A 14,862-nucleotide genomic window follows, 5' to 3' on the forward strand; every position below is an offset into this window, starting at 1 on the left:
CTGGGTGGTGGAGGGGGAACCAGGAGTCAGGATGTGGGGGTGGTTAGGAGCATGAAGCCAGCACCCTTTCTCTATCCTGGATACTGTCCTATGTGCCAGGAAGTGTGAGTTCTGTTGTAGGCTCCGGACCATGGAGCTGGAGTCTTGGGTGGTTCCTCACCCTGGGGAATCGCTGTTGCGTCCACAGTAGTTCACAGACGTGGGTACAGCTGGCCTGGCCTGGGAACTTTCAGGGTTCACTAGAGCTGCAGGTGGTCAGGACAGAGGAAGTCTTCAACTTCTATGTCCATACCTCGTTTGGACACGAGGTATGGACATAGAAGACCACGTTTTCAGTAAGATGCAAAGAGCTTTACATGTGGGGTAAACTAGTTCTTTGCAAACTGATTTTACAAGCATGGGTCTTAATTCTCTGAAGGAATGTTTGCTTAATAGAATCCCTCATTTCCAGCCATGGGGGATCAAGCCTGCTGCCCCTTCAGTACCCCTGGTAGAGGATTCCTTTGCTCCCCTTGTTATCTGGCTCCCAAGGGACACCTGGCAAGTTATTAAAATTTATTACTTTGGAGTTATGGCACGTATATAAACTTTTTTTTAATAAACTTTAAAAATAAGGACGCAAATACATCTAGGCTGCACGGGTAATTCTGTTCATTATCGGTTCACTGTTGGCCTGGAAATGAGCAGGTGCCACGAAAGGAGCCGGTGTATCCCTTTCCGATCTCGTGTACTATGTGCTCCTAGTGCATAAAGCCACATATCTGTTTCTAGCTGCCATCATCTCCTTGACCAAAGAGGGTGAACTTGACCTTGGAAATGCTGAAGTTCCTGAAAACTAATACAGAGCTATGCTTTCATGGCTGACTTTGTTCAACAAAAGTAACTAGATACGAGAAATGACTACTTCCATGTCAGCTTTGGTGACACTGTGACAGAAGCTTCAGAACACAACTGAGTAAAGCTGCAGGTGTCCATCTGGTTAGCTCCCTCGGGATAAAGGAGCTTTTTCAGTCTTGAGTTAACCAACTTCTACATTCCCAAAGTAGTCTTTCATGTGCCATCCACCCAAGTGATAGTTAATATGACATGACCAACTTTACCAGTGACACCAGATAAACTTGTCATTTCCCCAGAATCCCACACGAGCAAAGAAGTAGCTCATTGTAGTAGCGCACCATTGACAAACCAGTCACACACAGGGCTGCTTCCTAGTCAGCAACAGTTATGGCTTAACCAAACGAGGAATCCAAAGTTCTTCGTACACTACAAAGATGTTTATTTCAGGGAATTTAAGCGGCTCATTTGGTCAAATACAAAATCGGGTGAACAATGGCTTACATTTTTAAAATAGATCATGTTTTATTTCCTAGTTCCATAAAAACAGTGTAAATACAAGCATTCTGTACATCTCGCTGGTGGAAGTCACATATTCCCTGATCCTTTGATCTCATCTTCTCCAGGTTCTCTGTTCTGCTGGGGCCACTGGCCGCAGGAGTGGAGCAGAGGTGGGGCTTAGAAGAAAAGGCCATGGCTGTTTGGTTTGGTGACTAGTTTTATTGCTTTCCTGTCAGTCCCACTTCCATTCCTCCAAACGTGGAGTCAAAGTTTAAGATTTCAGCCCTTGAACCTGTAGGACTCACTGTCAGCTTTTTTTTTTTTTGCATAGGCATTACTAGGGATCTGAGTGGTAGGGAGACTGTCGAGAAGGTGGTTAGGAGCATGAAGCCAACTGTCCTTGGAATTAGATCCCAGAAAGGCAGTTCCAACTTGAAATCGATAAAACCTTTTGGCAATGGGCTAATTGCTTTAAAAGGGCGGCCGTGACGGGGGCCCAGAATCCACTTTTAACGATCTTGCAAGTGGAGAATTTGTTCCATAAAGCTTCTTGTAAAAGTTAACTGAAGTAACGGACATAGGTTACGAAGGCTTAATCAGGGAACGGTCAGCAGCGGGGTGGTAAAACCACGATGGTCAATTTCTAGTTCCTTTAATCTTCTGATTGTCCTTTCTGTAATTAACCCTCCCCCCACAAAGTGGATCTCCCTGGACCAAGCTGGCAGGGCAGAACTGGTTGAATGGGGGTCCCAGTGTGGACAGTGCTGAGGGTGGATACAGCCCTGAAGGGAGCATTACATGAATCCCACAGAAAGGCATTCCCTCCAGTCTGCCTGCTCCTAAGCATTCCAGGGACAAAAATGTCCATTTGAATCTGTGTGCTTGTTTCTGTTTTTAACTAATAATGTCCCTCACAGCAAGGGGGGGGGTGATGGGAAGCTCAGGTCAAACCTCCTTTATCAGATAAAAGTGGCTCAACAGAAGGTAATTACACCTGCCCGCCCCCTCCCTCCCCAGCTTGTATTATGTTGTATTTCCCAGCTGCCTCCCTTTTACAGCAACTGCCTCTCATTTTCCTTTTTAGAGAGTGATATAAAATATTTTTCTACATAACAATTTCAACTCAAAAAAATATAAGTAGCAACACAATGTAAACATGGTGATGATAGTTCTGGAATGTCTGACGTTTGAGAGATAGAGGGTTAAGCAAAGATTGTCTTCGCTTTCCATGAGTGCAGTGTCCAAGCTCACCTGTGGATTAGGCCGTCAGGAGCCATGTGATGCCATTACTATTGAACAGAATTTCCATTTTTTACCCCAACAGAGACAAATGACCTTGACCTACTTCAGTGAAATTTGAGAATGTCCAGACTGGAAGGTGTTTTAGCATCGATGAAACACCAGAGATACTTGGTTATTCTTCCTCCCTAAAAGAAGGGTAATGAATGTCGAAGCGTTGATGCTAATTTAGATCCTGATTACATATTGTTAAGTCTTAAATTCGGCTTCATTAACGGTAACACTGGCAGCTGCTTTGTAGATACTGCGTATGAAACTGCAGGCGGCCTGACAGCAGATACTGGAGGAAGGGGAATTTTAAAAACCGGCTTAATGAATCGTTGCCCTTTAAGAATTTGAGTGAAGATTAACCCCTGAGGGCTTGCGCAGACTAGAACCTCAACAGTCATCTTCCAGAAGGACCGTCTGTAGGCAAACAGTTTTGTTTGAGATGGCAACTCAATTTGTGACGTTTCACTGACATTTTAGATTACGCGTACAAATCCTATGAGGAACAGCGTTAACAACATTTGTAAAGCAAAATAATTACAATTATTAAAAAACCTGAATTTTGTTGCAAAGGGAAAACTTATTCATAAGAACATAGCAATTAGCTTCCTGTCCCCACCCTACTCCTAACCTCCCCCCCACCCCGGAAAAGCTCTATCCTAAAACTAACCCAAAATTTCTATTTAAAAGAAACAGGTTTGAAGCGTTCATCAAGGCTTTGCAGCTGGAGGTTTAAAAAATCCCACTTTGCGAAAATATCTGACGATGAAGGGCACGGACACTAAGGTGATGCTGATTCGCACGGGGGCAAACAGCTTGTGGATGGCGTAGGCCACGACGAAGGTGCTTGTGCCTGCTGCCATCTTCGACTGCACCAGTGACTCTTTAAATCCGAGTTTGAGAAGGATTGTAGACATGTCCACACCACTGCGGAAGGAGACCATCGACAACAAAAAGGATTATCACAAGGGGTTAAATTAGGCGATCGATGTGGCTCTAAGATTTAAACTATTTATTTTTTTTTTCAGATTTTATTTGACACAGAGAGAGAGAGAGATCACAAGTAGGCAGAGAGGCAGGCAGAGAGAGAAGGGGAAGCAGGCTCCCCGCTGAGCAGAGAGCCCGATGCGGGGCTTGATCCCAGGACCCCGAGATCATGACCTAAGTCGAAGGCAGAGGCTTAACCCATGAGCCACCCAGGTGCCCAGATTTAAAGTATTTAAAAAACATGCTGGAAGCAGCTAGACGAATACACATTCATAGGAAAAATGTTCTCATTTGCAAAGAATCCTACATGACCGTAAAGAACAAAGAGATGTTCCTGCCAGAGCTCTTACCTTGAAACCACCATGTAAAATATCCCCAAGGAGATCAGAGAGATTCCGATGTGCAGTGACACGCCGACGGCACCATACTCTTGGAAAATCTTTCTCAGCTGCTGTGACTTGCTTTGCTTTTCCTTCTCCGAGCTGCTGACAGGAGGGGCTGGCGTCGCAGTGATCTTGCTGGGGTCCTGCGCACAAGTAGGAAGGGGAGATGTTCTGGGGCAGCAGCAAGGTGGTTAGCGACCGTCAGGAGCTTTCATATCGCGCAGTGTTCCACCCTCCCTCCTGCCCAGCGATGGACCAGTTACTCCCTACCTCCTCAGTCAGCTGGTGCCCACTTCGTGACTGAGCACGCTGAAAGGCTAGGTACTGGGTACGATCAGCAGAACAATGGCCCCCAAGATCTCCGGGTCCTAATCCCCAGAGCCTGTGACTATGTTACCTTACATGGCAAAGGGATTTTGGAGATGTGACTAAGTTAAGTATCTTGAGATAGGCAGGGCATCATGGATTTTCTGAGTAGGACCAATGTTATCACAAGGGTCCTTATCAGTGAAAAGAGGGAGGCAGGGGGTCAGGGACGGTGTGACTACAGTAGCCGGGTCAGAGATCTGAGGAAGGGGCCACAGGCCCATGAGTGCATGTGGCCTCTAGATGCTGGAAAAGTCGTGAAATGGATTCTCCCTTAGAACTTCCAGAAGGAACAAGCCCTGCCCATGCGTTTAGCCCAGTGAGACCTGTTCTGGACTTCATGCCTCCAGGCCTGTAAGATAATAAATGTGTGCTGTTTGAAGCCACTGGATTCCTGGTAAGCTATTAGAGCATCAACAGTAACTAAAACCGTGAGGCACACACACTTGGGGATACTGATGGTGCTTTACTGAGCACTCTCCCAGCCGGGCAGTGCTCAGAAGCTTCTCTCCATCTGCTGTCGGCTTCCATCCTCATGACCACCCTCTAGGTAGATACTGTTTTTTTCTCCCCACTTTCCAGAAGAGCAACATAGGCATCAAAGGCCAAAGAATTGGCCCAAAGTCACCAAAACTAGAACCCAGGTCACCGGGGTCCACAGCCTGAACACGTGACAACCATCCTGGACTCCATAAAACAAGGACAGTGGGTGCCAAAAAAAAAAAAAAAAAAAAGAAAAGAAAAAAAAACAAATGGAGCAGAAGCTACGGTATATTTACTACCAGAATCAAGGTTTTCCCTGGAGATCTGAGCAGATACAGGGAGGGCCAAGTCCTGGGCCATAAATGCACTGGCCTGAATTTGCACAGAAACAAGTCACTGGACTTGGCTTCTCTTTTTTTATTTATTTATTTATTTTTTTAAATTAATTAATTTATTTATTTTTAAAGATTTTGTTTATTTATTTGTCAGAGAGAGAGAGAGAGAGAGAGAGAGAGCAAGCACAGGCAGACAGAGTGGCAGGCAAAGGCAGAGGAAGAAGCAGGCTCCCTGCCGAGCAAGGAGCCCGATGCGGGACTTGATCCCAGGACGCTGGGATCATGACCTGAGCCGAAGGCAGCTGCTTAACCAACTGAGCCACCCAGGCGTCCCTTGGCTTCTCTTAACATTTATCGAGCACCTACATGGCCTGGAATGTTTGGGAGAAACAAAAAACCCAAGAATGCTGGATTTCTTTTAAAAAAGCCTCCTCAATATGGAGAGTGCCTTTTTTTCTGAAAAGATCTCTAGAATCCTAATGACCTGTCTCAGAGCTCTTCCTGGGAGGAAGTATCTGGGTCAATGAGCTCCAGTTTCTGCCTTGTAGCACGATGGCTTTTTCTTTGTATTTTTAGAGCAGGCTGCACCCGAGCAGCATTTCAAAGGCAAGAGGGAGGAGTATGATGCCCAGAGTCCCTGGGAGGGAGGCTCAGGACTCCCCAAACGAAAATGAAACAACATAGGGGCTCAGAGCAGCACCTCCAAACCTCACAAGGCTCCCCAGGGCTGCAGGGGACCTCCCAGCCCTGTCCTGCTTCAGGAGCCCCTGCCCTGCCTGTGGGGCGGGCCGGGGTGGGGGACCTTTGCTCATGAGCTCCCAGAGGGCTCAGGTGCTGCTGGTCCACTTGTATCTGTGTCCAGGTGCCCAGCGTCTGATTTCGTGTTCTGGGGAGAGGCCTGGGCGCTGGGATTTGTTACCAGGTGTCCAGGGTTGCCAGGTGAACCCCTGCTTACCAATCCTGCCTCACCTTGCCAGGCTTTCCCCACCTCAGCATGTTCTCCAGGGGGGCCTTGACCCAATGTGGGGCTCGAACTCACAACCCCGAGATCAAGAGTTGCGGACTCCACCGACGGAGCCAGCCAGCTGCCCCTCAGACAGTGCATTCTGCTAGGCAGTGGCGCCTAACTTCCTTCGAAAGGTTCCGGGGAAACTACCTGTGTCCTCAGGTTAGGTCCCCCTCTACTGAGCCAGGTGCTGGGCTTAGCGCTTTAAAGGTGTCATTTCATAAAAACCCTCACGGTAACCCCCATGAAGTGGGCACGTCTGTGGCTCCCACTTTGACAGGTGGGAGAATGAGGTTCGGTGGGGGGGGCGGGAGAGTGGCGAGCTGGCCGGCCGCAGGGCTTCATGTCCTGCAGGAGCTGGACACTTTGAAAGTTCTGGAACACTTTTCCAGGACTTCAAGGCTTTGGCAGGGAGACGGAAAACCAGTCAGTCTCCTGAAGGTTGGCCAGCACGTGTGACTTCCCCTTTTCTTCAAACCTTTCGCCTGCCTCTTCCTCCCACCCACCAGAATGGCAGCTCAGAGCTCAGGTTCTTTCTGATAAACACGGCCCCACCCGCCTTTGGCTGCCGAGCAAGCAATGCTGAGGGGAGAGCGGCCAGATGTCAGGCCTTGATAGGACAATAATCTACAATCCCCAGTCCAAGTGCCACACGGTGTTCTGAGGCAGAGGAGGGAGAAAGCCCCTTTCATTTCCCACCCTTGACACTTGGCCCAACCAAACTTAATTATGCCCCATCTGTCCATTCACCAGAGCCCAGTGGAGCTGTCTCTGTTGAGGGCTCTTTTCTTTACAACTTCTATTTTGGCAAAAGGCCTTTTGGCCACAAAAGAAAAATAAAGAGGCAGCCAGACTTCCAGCCACAGAATGACCCGCATCTGCTGCGAAACAATGGGAGGGATAAAATATTCAGACACAATGGACTACTTCCTGGTAGCGGGTTCTTTGTGAACCTAGAGTTAGAATCTTGGGACAATTTTCTTCCTTTTATCATGGTAAAAGGAAGTATCTTCAAGCACTGTGAACCAGTCCGTTTTCTTCCTAAGCCTGGAGGAGACTGAAGAAGCTAAAATAAGGGAATTTCTGAGGGGGTGGCTTGCAGGGAATGGAAACTTTTCAGACATTCAGGTCTTTGTGAAATATTCCCCCTAAGTCCCTGTGCTATGTCGTCAGGCACTGCCCTGGGTGCCTGTAACATGACACAGGCCCCTGGTGTCTGGACTCAGCCAAAGTCCCTTTACAAATCCTTGTGTGTGCCTGTGCGATTGCCACCCCCCAACCCCAAGCCAAATGGTTATTAAGGTATAAAAGGCTCTTTCAGAAGGGCAGGTACGTTCGAAGAACAGAACATTCAAAGAATAAAGCAAAGATGTTGCTCACGAGTTGCTCACATTGGTTGGAGTACCACCTGTTTTCATTCATTCAGTAATAATAATAATAATAATACTAAACACAACACTACATTGTATTTATTTTGTACCAAGCACTCTTCTGAGTACTTTGAAAATATTAATTCAGATAATCCTCACAACAACCTTGTGAGACAGGCACTACTATCATCCTCCCTGAACAGAAGAGGAGCCTGGAAGCCCAGAGAGGTTGAGTAACTTCCAGAGGGTCTCACAGGAATTACCTGTCAGGGGTGGGATGGAAACCTACTGGGTCCAAGGCTTTTGCTCTTAACAACTATGCTGTGCTTCTCACTTATTCAGGGATAACTGCTCTATGAGGGGTGCTGCTCTAATTGGGGGAGACAGAACAATGAATGAAAAAGAACTCTACCCTCAGGGGGCCTAAGTCTAGTGGGGGAGATATAACAATATCTCAATAAACAATAACAATAACAATAAACAGAAAAGGAAAGTATCAGGGCTGCTAGATAGGACAAGTGCAATGGAGAAACACCACAGAGGGGAGGCAGGCTGGCAGGACTGTCGGGAGGATTGCGGCCAGTTTAAGGTCATTAAGGAGAGGATCCCTGAAAAGGCAGCACATGAGCAAGAACTGACAAAAGACACTGGGGCTCAGAGAGCCAATCGTTTGCCTAAGATTTCCCTCCCGTAGTGTAACTGTAGGCAGGCTGGGCTGCTCTGCGAGGTGACATGACACGAATCAGGTTAAGTGAAAGGGGCAGGATTCTCCTGTGGCTTTACCTCCTTCCTCCCGGTTAGAGTGGAGACCCCGCTGAAGGCAGACGTGGGAAGGTCTCTCAGGTATTTAATTAAAATCCTGGCATGTTTGGAGACTCTAGCTGCACTCCCTCCTCCCAATGGCCCAAAACAAGGTGCCTGTGGGTAGCCAGGAGCAGCCGACAGGGGAGATCCCTGCACCTGCTCCCAGGCCCGAACGGTGATGTATTTTCTCAAGAAGATGACACTTTGAGTAATGAGCATCTTTTGCCCTAACATCCTGTTAGGTTCTGACCCCACTTGGATCCTTCCCATCTACCAGATAGCAGGAGAAACAAGCACAGCTCGTGGGGCCCCGTGATTTATACATTTATTGCGACAGTAACATCAATAGCTAACATTAATTTAGAATGTCCCCGATGGCGGGTTTCACACTCATGCTCTAAGAAATGTGAATTATTAACATCCCATTTTACAGACAAGGAAACTGAGAAACAGAGAAGTGGGGGAATCTGATCAAGGCCACAGAACGATTGAATAGACAGGAATATGGGGAGTCTGAGACCACACTCGTTACTACTATACGCACATATCATGCCCACACATACGCATGTTCACGCGTGCTCACACACACACACACACACCCCTGCCAGTGCCAGGGCCTGTGCTGGGGGCAAAACTGATGTGGCTCATGGGACAGACAAGCAAGTTAGGAGACCATTCCAGATGATGACTGCAGAGAGAATCCACACCCAGGGGGCTGAGGGAGGCCAGTGGAGGCACCCAGGGCATCTCTTGTGGTCAGGAAAGGCTTTCTGGAGGAAGAGACAGAGGGACTGATCCATAAAGAATTGCCAGGAGGCAGCCAGATGTGTGTGGAGGGCTCAAGGTTTAGAGACAAGATCTGCTGCCGTTCGATGGGGGAGCAGATGGCAGGAGGCATGTTAAGGGTGTGAGTCAAATCCCCATGCAACATTCATTCAGGAAGCTCCACTGGCACTGCGCTCAGGCCTGCTTCAGCTCATGGAATCATCCCCCAACTCTTGTTGGGAAGCCGCTATCTGTAGCCCTTTGAAAGGTCAGCAAACAGGCTCAGAGCCTGCAGCCTACGTGGGGTGAGGTCACAGGCTAGTGAGTGCAGGCGCAGGAATCCCATCCTTAAGCAAAGAAAGGGACTGCAGGAGGCCAGGTTCTGCGTGTTCCAACTTGTCAGTCCTGTGTCTCCAGACTGCGCTACTTACTGTTTTTCTTTAAGGAGACAAACTTCAAAAGAAAAAAAAAAAAAACAAAAAACTTAAAAACATTTTTTTTTTTTGAAGAAAGTCGGGATTACCTTCTGAAGGGAAACCAGTTTCACGTATCATATAAAGAAGGTAACCAAGATGAAACAGGACAAAACACTGTGTTTCTTTCCTGAGTCTCGCCTGAAAGCCCTGCAGGGAGGCCTGCTCTTTTGCTTAGGTAACAAGGGAGTAGCAGCAAGTGATGGGGGTGTTCGAGACAGCAGCACCCCTGGAGCCGGTCTCCTTGGCCCCGTGTGGAGGAGGATCCGGCGCTGCTTGAAGGGGAAACAACTCTGACAGCCCTGTGAGCACGCTGAGAGCAAGTCCAGGCCCCAGTTACAATTCTCTCGGCTACCGCCACGGTGCCGGCCCACGCTTTGGGAACCTGGGGCTCTGCCAGAGACTGTGTGACCTTGGGCAGATAACCAGCCCTCCCCGAGCCTCAGTTTCTCCAGCTGTCAGCTGGGAGGATCGCTTCCTTGGCTTGTAGAGACTGGGGCCTCGGGAGCCCTGGAGGGGGTGGGGGTGTCTAGGTCTCAGAGAGCTGGACGACTAAAGCTCTATTTTGGCGAAGATGGACCGCGATCCGGGCGCCCGGGGGCCGGGATGGGGGTGGGGAGGCTTACCTGGCGACCGCGGCTGTCCCCGCCGACCGCGCGCAGCAGCGGGGCATCGGGCCGGGGCCGGAGCAGCGGCAGCAACAGGGGGCGCGGCGCGCAGGGGGCTGAGGCGCCCAGGAGCCAGGAAGCTCGAGGCCGGACCCGGGCGCCCACCCTGCCGGCGGGGCCCAGGAGCACCAGCAGCCCGACCATGGCGCGCTGCCGCGGGCGCAGCGGACCGTAGGGGAAACGAGCGCCGGTGGGCGGGGCCCGGCGGAGCCGGAGCCCGGAGAGGCATGGGCGGGGCCGGAGCCGCGCGATCCCTCCCTGGCCCTGCCCACCGGCCCCGCCCCTCCGGAACGGCACGCGGGGTGGGCGGGGCCGGAACGGAGCGAGCCCTCCAGACCCCGTCCCTCCGGAGCCCGAGGCGCACGCGGAGTGGGCGGGGCCGAGCCGCGAGATTCCTCCCAGGCCCCTCCCCGCCCCGCCCCACCGGAGCTCCAGCCTCGAGCAGAGTGGGCGGGACCGGACCCTGAGCGCCAGGCAGAGTTCGCGGGGCCGGAGATTCGTGCCTTTTCCATATCCTTGGAGTTTAGGCGGTGTCGACTCGGCTGTATTCTTTTGGTTAGAAGAGAGTCAGAGGACAGCCGAGATTCAAGAGCGAGGGGTTAGATTCCTCCGACGTGATGGAAAGTGGCGATGTCACCTGTGGAAGGCTTCTGGGATGGGAAATACTGTTGTGACCGTCTTTGAGAGACGCAATCTGCCACAGTACTCAATAACTATCAACTGATGATAATGATAATAATCATCTTTGGTCTCCATTCTACAGAAGAACTGAGTTTCAAAGAAATGGTGTCTTCCCTGAGGCATCTTCATACACTTTTCATGCCCAACATCTTTAGCATTTTTTGGTTGAAACTAGAGGATTCTAAATGTTTCTAGATCTTAGCTATTTTAGGCAGAAAATAATTTAGCACGGGGAATTAGTGCTTGGAAAATAACTGGAAAAGCTGGAGGAGTGGGCACTAGGCTCTTCCCCAGGAGAGACTGCTTGGACACAGCAACGCTGGCCAGTAACAACCGGGAAGGTGAGCATCAGGAGTTGGTCAGTGGAATGAATGTGCTCTAGAACTCACTGCCACAGCTCTGATCCAGGGTGCAGCACTGCTTTCCAGCTCCCACAAAACAGGTCACCGGACCCTGGAAAGGCAGTCAGGCTGCTGTCTCTGCCACAACTGCTTGTCCACACCCATGGCCTGGCGACCGGCACCTGAATTCTGTTGCAGAAAACCCACAATCTCTGCAAACTTGTTTAGCAGCAGCAAAGAGCTCAAACCACAGGGAGATGCCTCTGCTCCGTTTCTGCCTTCAAAATATTGTGCAAGCGCATCCAATCGTCAGAAATGAATTCATATCCAGAAGCCCAGCTGCAAAGGAGTCTGGGAAACTTTGGCTTTTCTCCCAGGAAGGTTCTGGAAAGAGATGGGATCAATTTGCCCAAATTCAGTAGAACAGCAAATAAAAACCCTTTCTAGAACCTCCCACCCCACCTCCCACCACAAGAAGCCCCTTCTGTCTCATTGGCTAGAACTCTGTCTGTCACATGATCACTCTTAGTTGCAAGGGAATCTGGCAAAAGGAAGCAGAGTTGGCAAAGCAGTACTCACATTGTCTTCCTAACACAGTTGAGGTTCCTTTGGCAGAGACCTAGAGGGAATGGCTGCTGGGAGGTGAGGTGGTAACTCACAGATGGTGCCACAGAGGGGCTGTGTGTGCATGTATGGTGGAGAGTGAATAACACGGGAGGGCATGTGTGCAAGTGGGAAGTGGATCACTTGAGTGTGTGTGTCCAGTGTTTAGGAGGAAGGGGGTGAAGTGCTGAAGGAAAAAGTTTCCTCCCTTCCATCAGAGGAACCCCTTTTTCCTGGTTTCTAAGAGAACATGTTATCAATCTGCTCTGGGGTCGGGGGTCTGTGTTTACTCATGTGGCTTGTTTCTATAGTAATGTCGGGGATAGATTCCTGAGCCCAGGCAGAGGGACTGTGTTAAAATGGAGAGTGGGCAGCGTTTGGGAGCAACTGCTGAGTTTTCTCCCAAGGCATATTCTCTGATCATACCTAAGTCTTCCTGTGGACCAGAGCATTTTTATTCCCATTCTCTTTCTCTTTTAGATGATGCAATGACTGTTCCACATGTTTTTGACCTGTCTGGAGTCCTCCTATCTGTTTCTGTCCCTTTTCCCAAGGCAAAACCAACCACCCCAGCCCATCTATCATTTTTTGTGTCCCTCTCTGTTCATTTCCAGTCAGGCATTTATTATTCTGATGACTCTGTGTGCCCGCTGCTGTGCTGGCAGCGAGTGACACAGTGAAGGGAAGGTCTTGTTGTTTTAGGGTTTGGTGGTTAGCCTCATGGATTTGGTGCAGTCCAGGCCTGGCTTAGAACCTGGTTCTGCCACGAACTTTTGCTAAGTGACTCCAACGAAGTCTCTGCTTCTTTCCTTGTAGGAAGTGGGCGTAAGAGCACCCATCTCAAAGGGCACTGTGAAGGTTAAATGTGATGACACATTTCAGGGCTTGTAGAACCGGGCCTGGCATGGAGTAAGGATGCAAGAGATGAAGACATGACTGCTAGTTCTTCCTTTTTTTGTCTACTCAGCTCCCTCTTTGTATTGAGGAGTGCACCTCTTTCCCTGTTGTAGCTTGGGAGCGGCTGTCAAAATCTCAGTGCTCCACCTGCCCTCTGGTTGGGCTGGACCACAGGATCCAGGTGTTGCCAAAGTATGCATTGTCCCTGGTATTGAAAAGAATGGGGTCGTGCTGCAGATGCTGGAGAGGACGCGGAGAAGGGGGACCTTCCTACACTGTTGGTGGGAATGCAAGCTGGTGCAACCACTCTGGAAAACAGCACGGAGGTTCCTCAGAAAGTTGAAAATAGAGCTACCCTACCATCCAGCAATTGCACTACTGGGTGTTTACCCTAAAGATACAGAGGTAATGATCTGAAGGGGCACGTGCCCCCAAATGTTTATAGCAGTAATGTCCACAATTGGAAAGAACCTAGATGTCCATAAACAGATGAATGGATAAAGAAGATGTATACACACACACACACACACACACACACACTGGAATACTATGCAGCCATAAAAATCCCGAAATCTTGTCATTTGCAATGACATAGATGGAACTAGAGGGTATTATGCTAAGCGAAATAAGTCAACCAGAGAAAGGCAATTATCATATGATCTCTCTGATATGAGGAATTTGAGAGGCAGGGCTGGGGGGAAGGGTTGTGGGAGGAAAGGAGGGAAAAAATGAAATAAGATGGTATTGGGAGGGAGACAAGCCATAAGAGACTCTTATCTCACAAAACAAACTGAGGGTTGCTGGAGGTGGTGGGGGGAAGGATGGGGTGACTGGATTATGCACATCGGGGAGGGTAAGTGCTATGGTGAGTGCTGTGAATTGTATAAGACTGATGAATCACAGACCTGTACACCTGGGGCAAATAATACATTATATGTTTGAAAAAAAAAAAAGAATGAGGTCATGCTGTATAATTGTATTATAACATGACTCTTTTTACTTCTTTTCTTTCTTTCTTTTTTTTTTAAAAGATTTTATTTATTTATTTGACAGAGAGAGAGAGAGAGAGATCACAAGCAGGCAGAGAGGCAGGCAGAGAGAGGGGGAAGCAGGCTCACCACTGAGCAGAGAGCCCGATGCGGGGCTTGATCCCAGGACCCTGAGATCATGACCTGAGACCAAGGTAGAGGCTTAACCCACTGAGCCACCCAGGCGCCCCGACTCTTTTTACTTCTTATGTGACTGTTTTCTTTCCTGTTGAAACCACAAGAGTGGAATATTATTTAAAAGCTGCAGAGTATCCTATAGTGCTGATGTGTCATGACTTATGTAATCCAACCTCCTAGCAACGGATGTTATGGGCTGAATGCTTGTGTCCCCCTTCCAACCCACCTCTTCAAATTCCTGTGTTGAGCATTAAACTTTGCTATGATAGTATTCGGAGAGGAGGACTTTGGGAGGTAAATATGGTTAGGTTAGGTTACAGCATGGACTCTCATGATAGAATTAGTGCCCTTATAAGAAGTGGAAGAGACCCCGAGCTCACTCTGTCTGCCGTGTGAGGCCACAGCAAGAAGGCCATCAGTAAGCCAGGAAGGGGGCTTTCACTAGACCCTGTCTGAGCTGACACACTTCCAGCCTCCAGAACTGTGAGACATAAACTTCTGGGGTTTAAGTCCCCAGTCTCCCAGTCTGTAGTGTTTTGTTATGGGAGCCCAAGCAGACTAATATAGATTATAATGGACATATACAGGTGAATTCCTTTTTTTTCTTTTAATAACTCAGACTTAATGGCCAAGTCTCCTAGCCCTTTTTTCAATACCCATTATTTGTAAGGTCTTGCAGCAACAGATCCTGTTAGCAACCCTCTCCTTGAAACAATCTCATCCATTTACTTACTGGCTCACTCACTGTGTACTTACTGGGTACTGATGATGTGTGCGGGGTTTGCCGCCATCACGCGGTGCCTGCTGATTCCTGTCCCTCCATGAGGCAGGGTCTTCAGAGGCAAACAGGTCATAGATGAGTTCTGGACCATTAGCCATGTGTTCTGGAGGAAGGTATGCAACCTCCTCGAA

General features: G+C 49.1%; 1 protein-coding gene across 1 annotated transcript; it reads right to left on the reverse strand.

The window, feature by feature from the left end:
- Positions 1 to 1,647: 1,647 nt before the first annotated feature.
- On the reverse strand, positions 1,648 to 10,406 carry LOC111141647 (family with sequence similarity 210 member B). The gene is made up of 3 exons (XM_022494368.1): positions 10,221 to 10,406; positions 3,960 to 4,135; positions 1,648 to 3,549 (listed from the first exon to the last, which is right to left on the reverse strand). The coding sequence occupies exons 1-3, from the start codon at positions 10,404 to 10,406 to the stop codon at positions 3,333 to 3,335; spliced, it is 579 nt and encodes a 192-aa protein (XP_022350076.1). The 3' UTR covers positions 1,648 to 3,332.
- Between the last annotated feature and the right edge of the window lie 4,456 nt (positions 10,407 to 14,862).

The sequence above is a fragment of the Enhydra lutris genome, unplaced genomic scaffold (assembly GCF_002288905.1).
Source record: "Enhydra lutris kenyoni isolate GAN:26980312 unplaced genomic scaffold, ASM228890v2 scaffoldscaffold6, whole genome shotgun sequence".
In the NCBI taxonomy this organism is placed as follows: domain Eukaryota; kingdom Metazoa; phylum Chordata; class Mammalia; order Carnivora; family Mustelidae; genus Enhydra; species Enhydra lutris.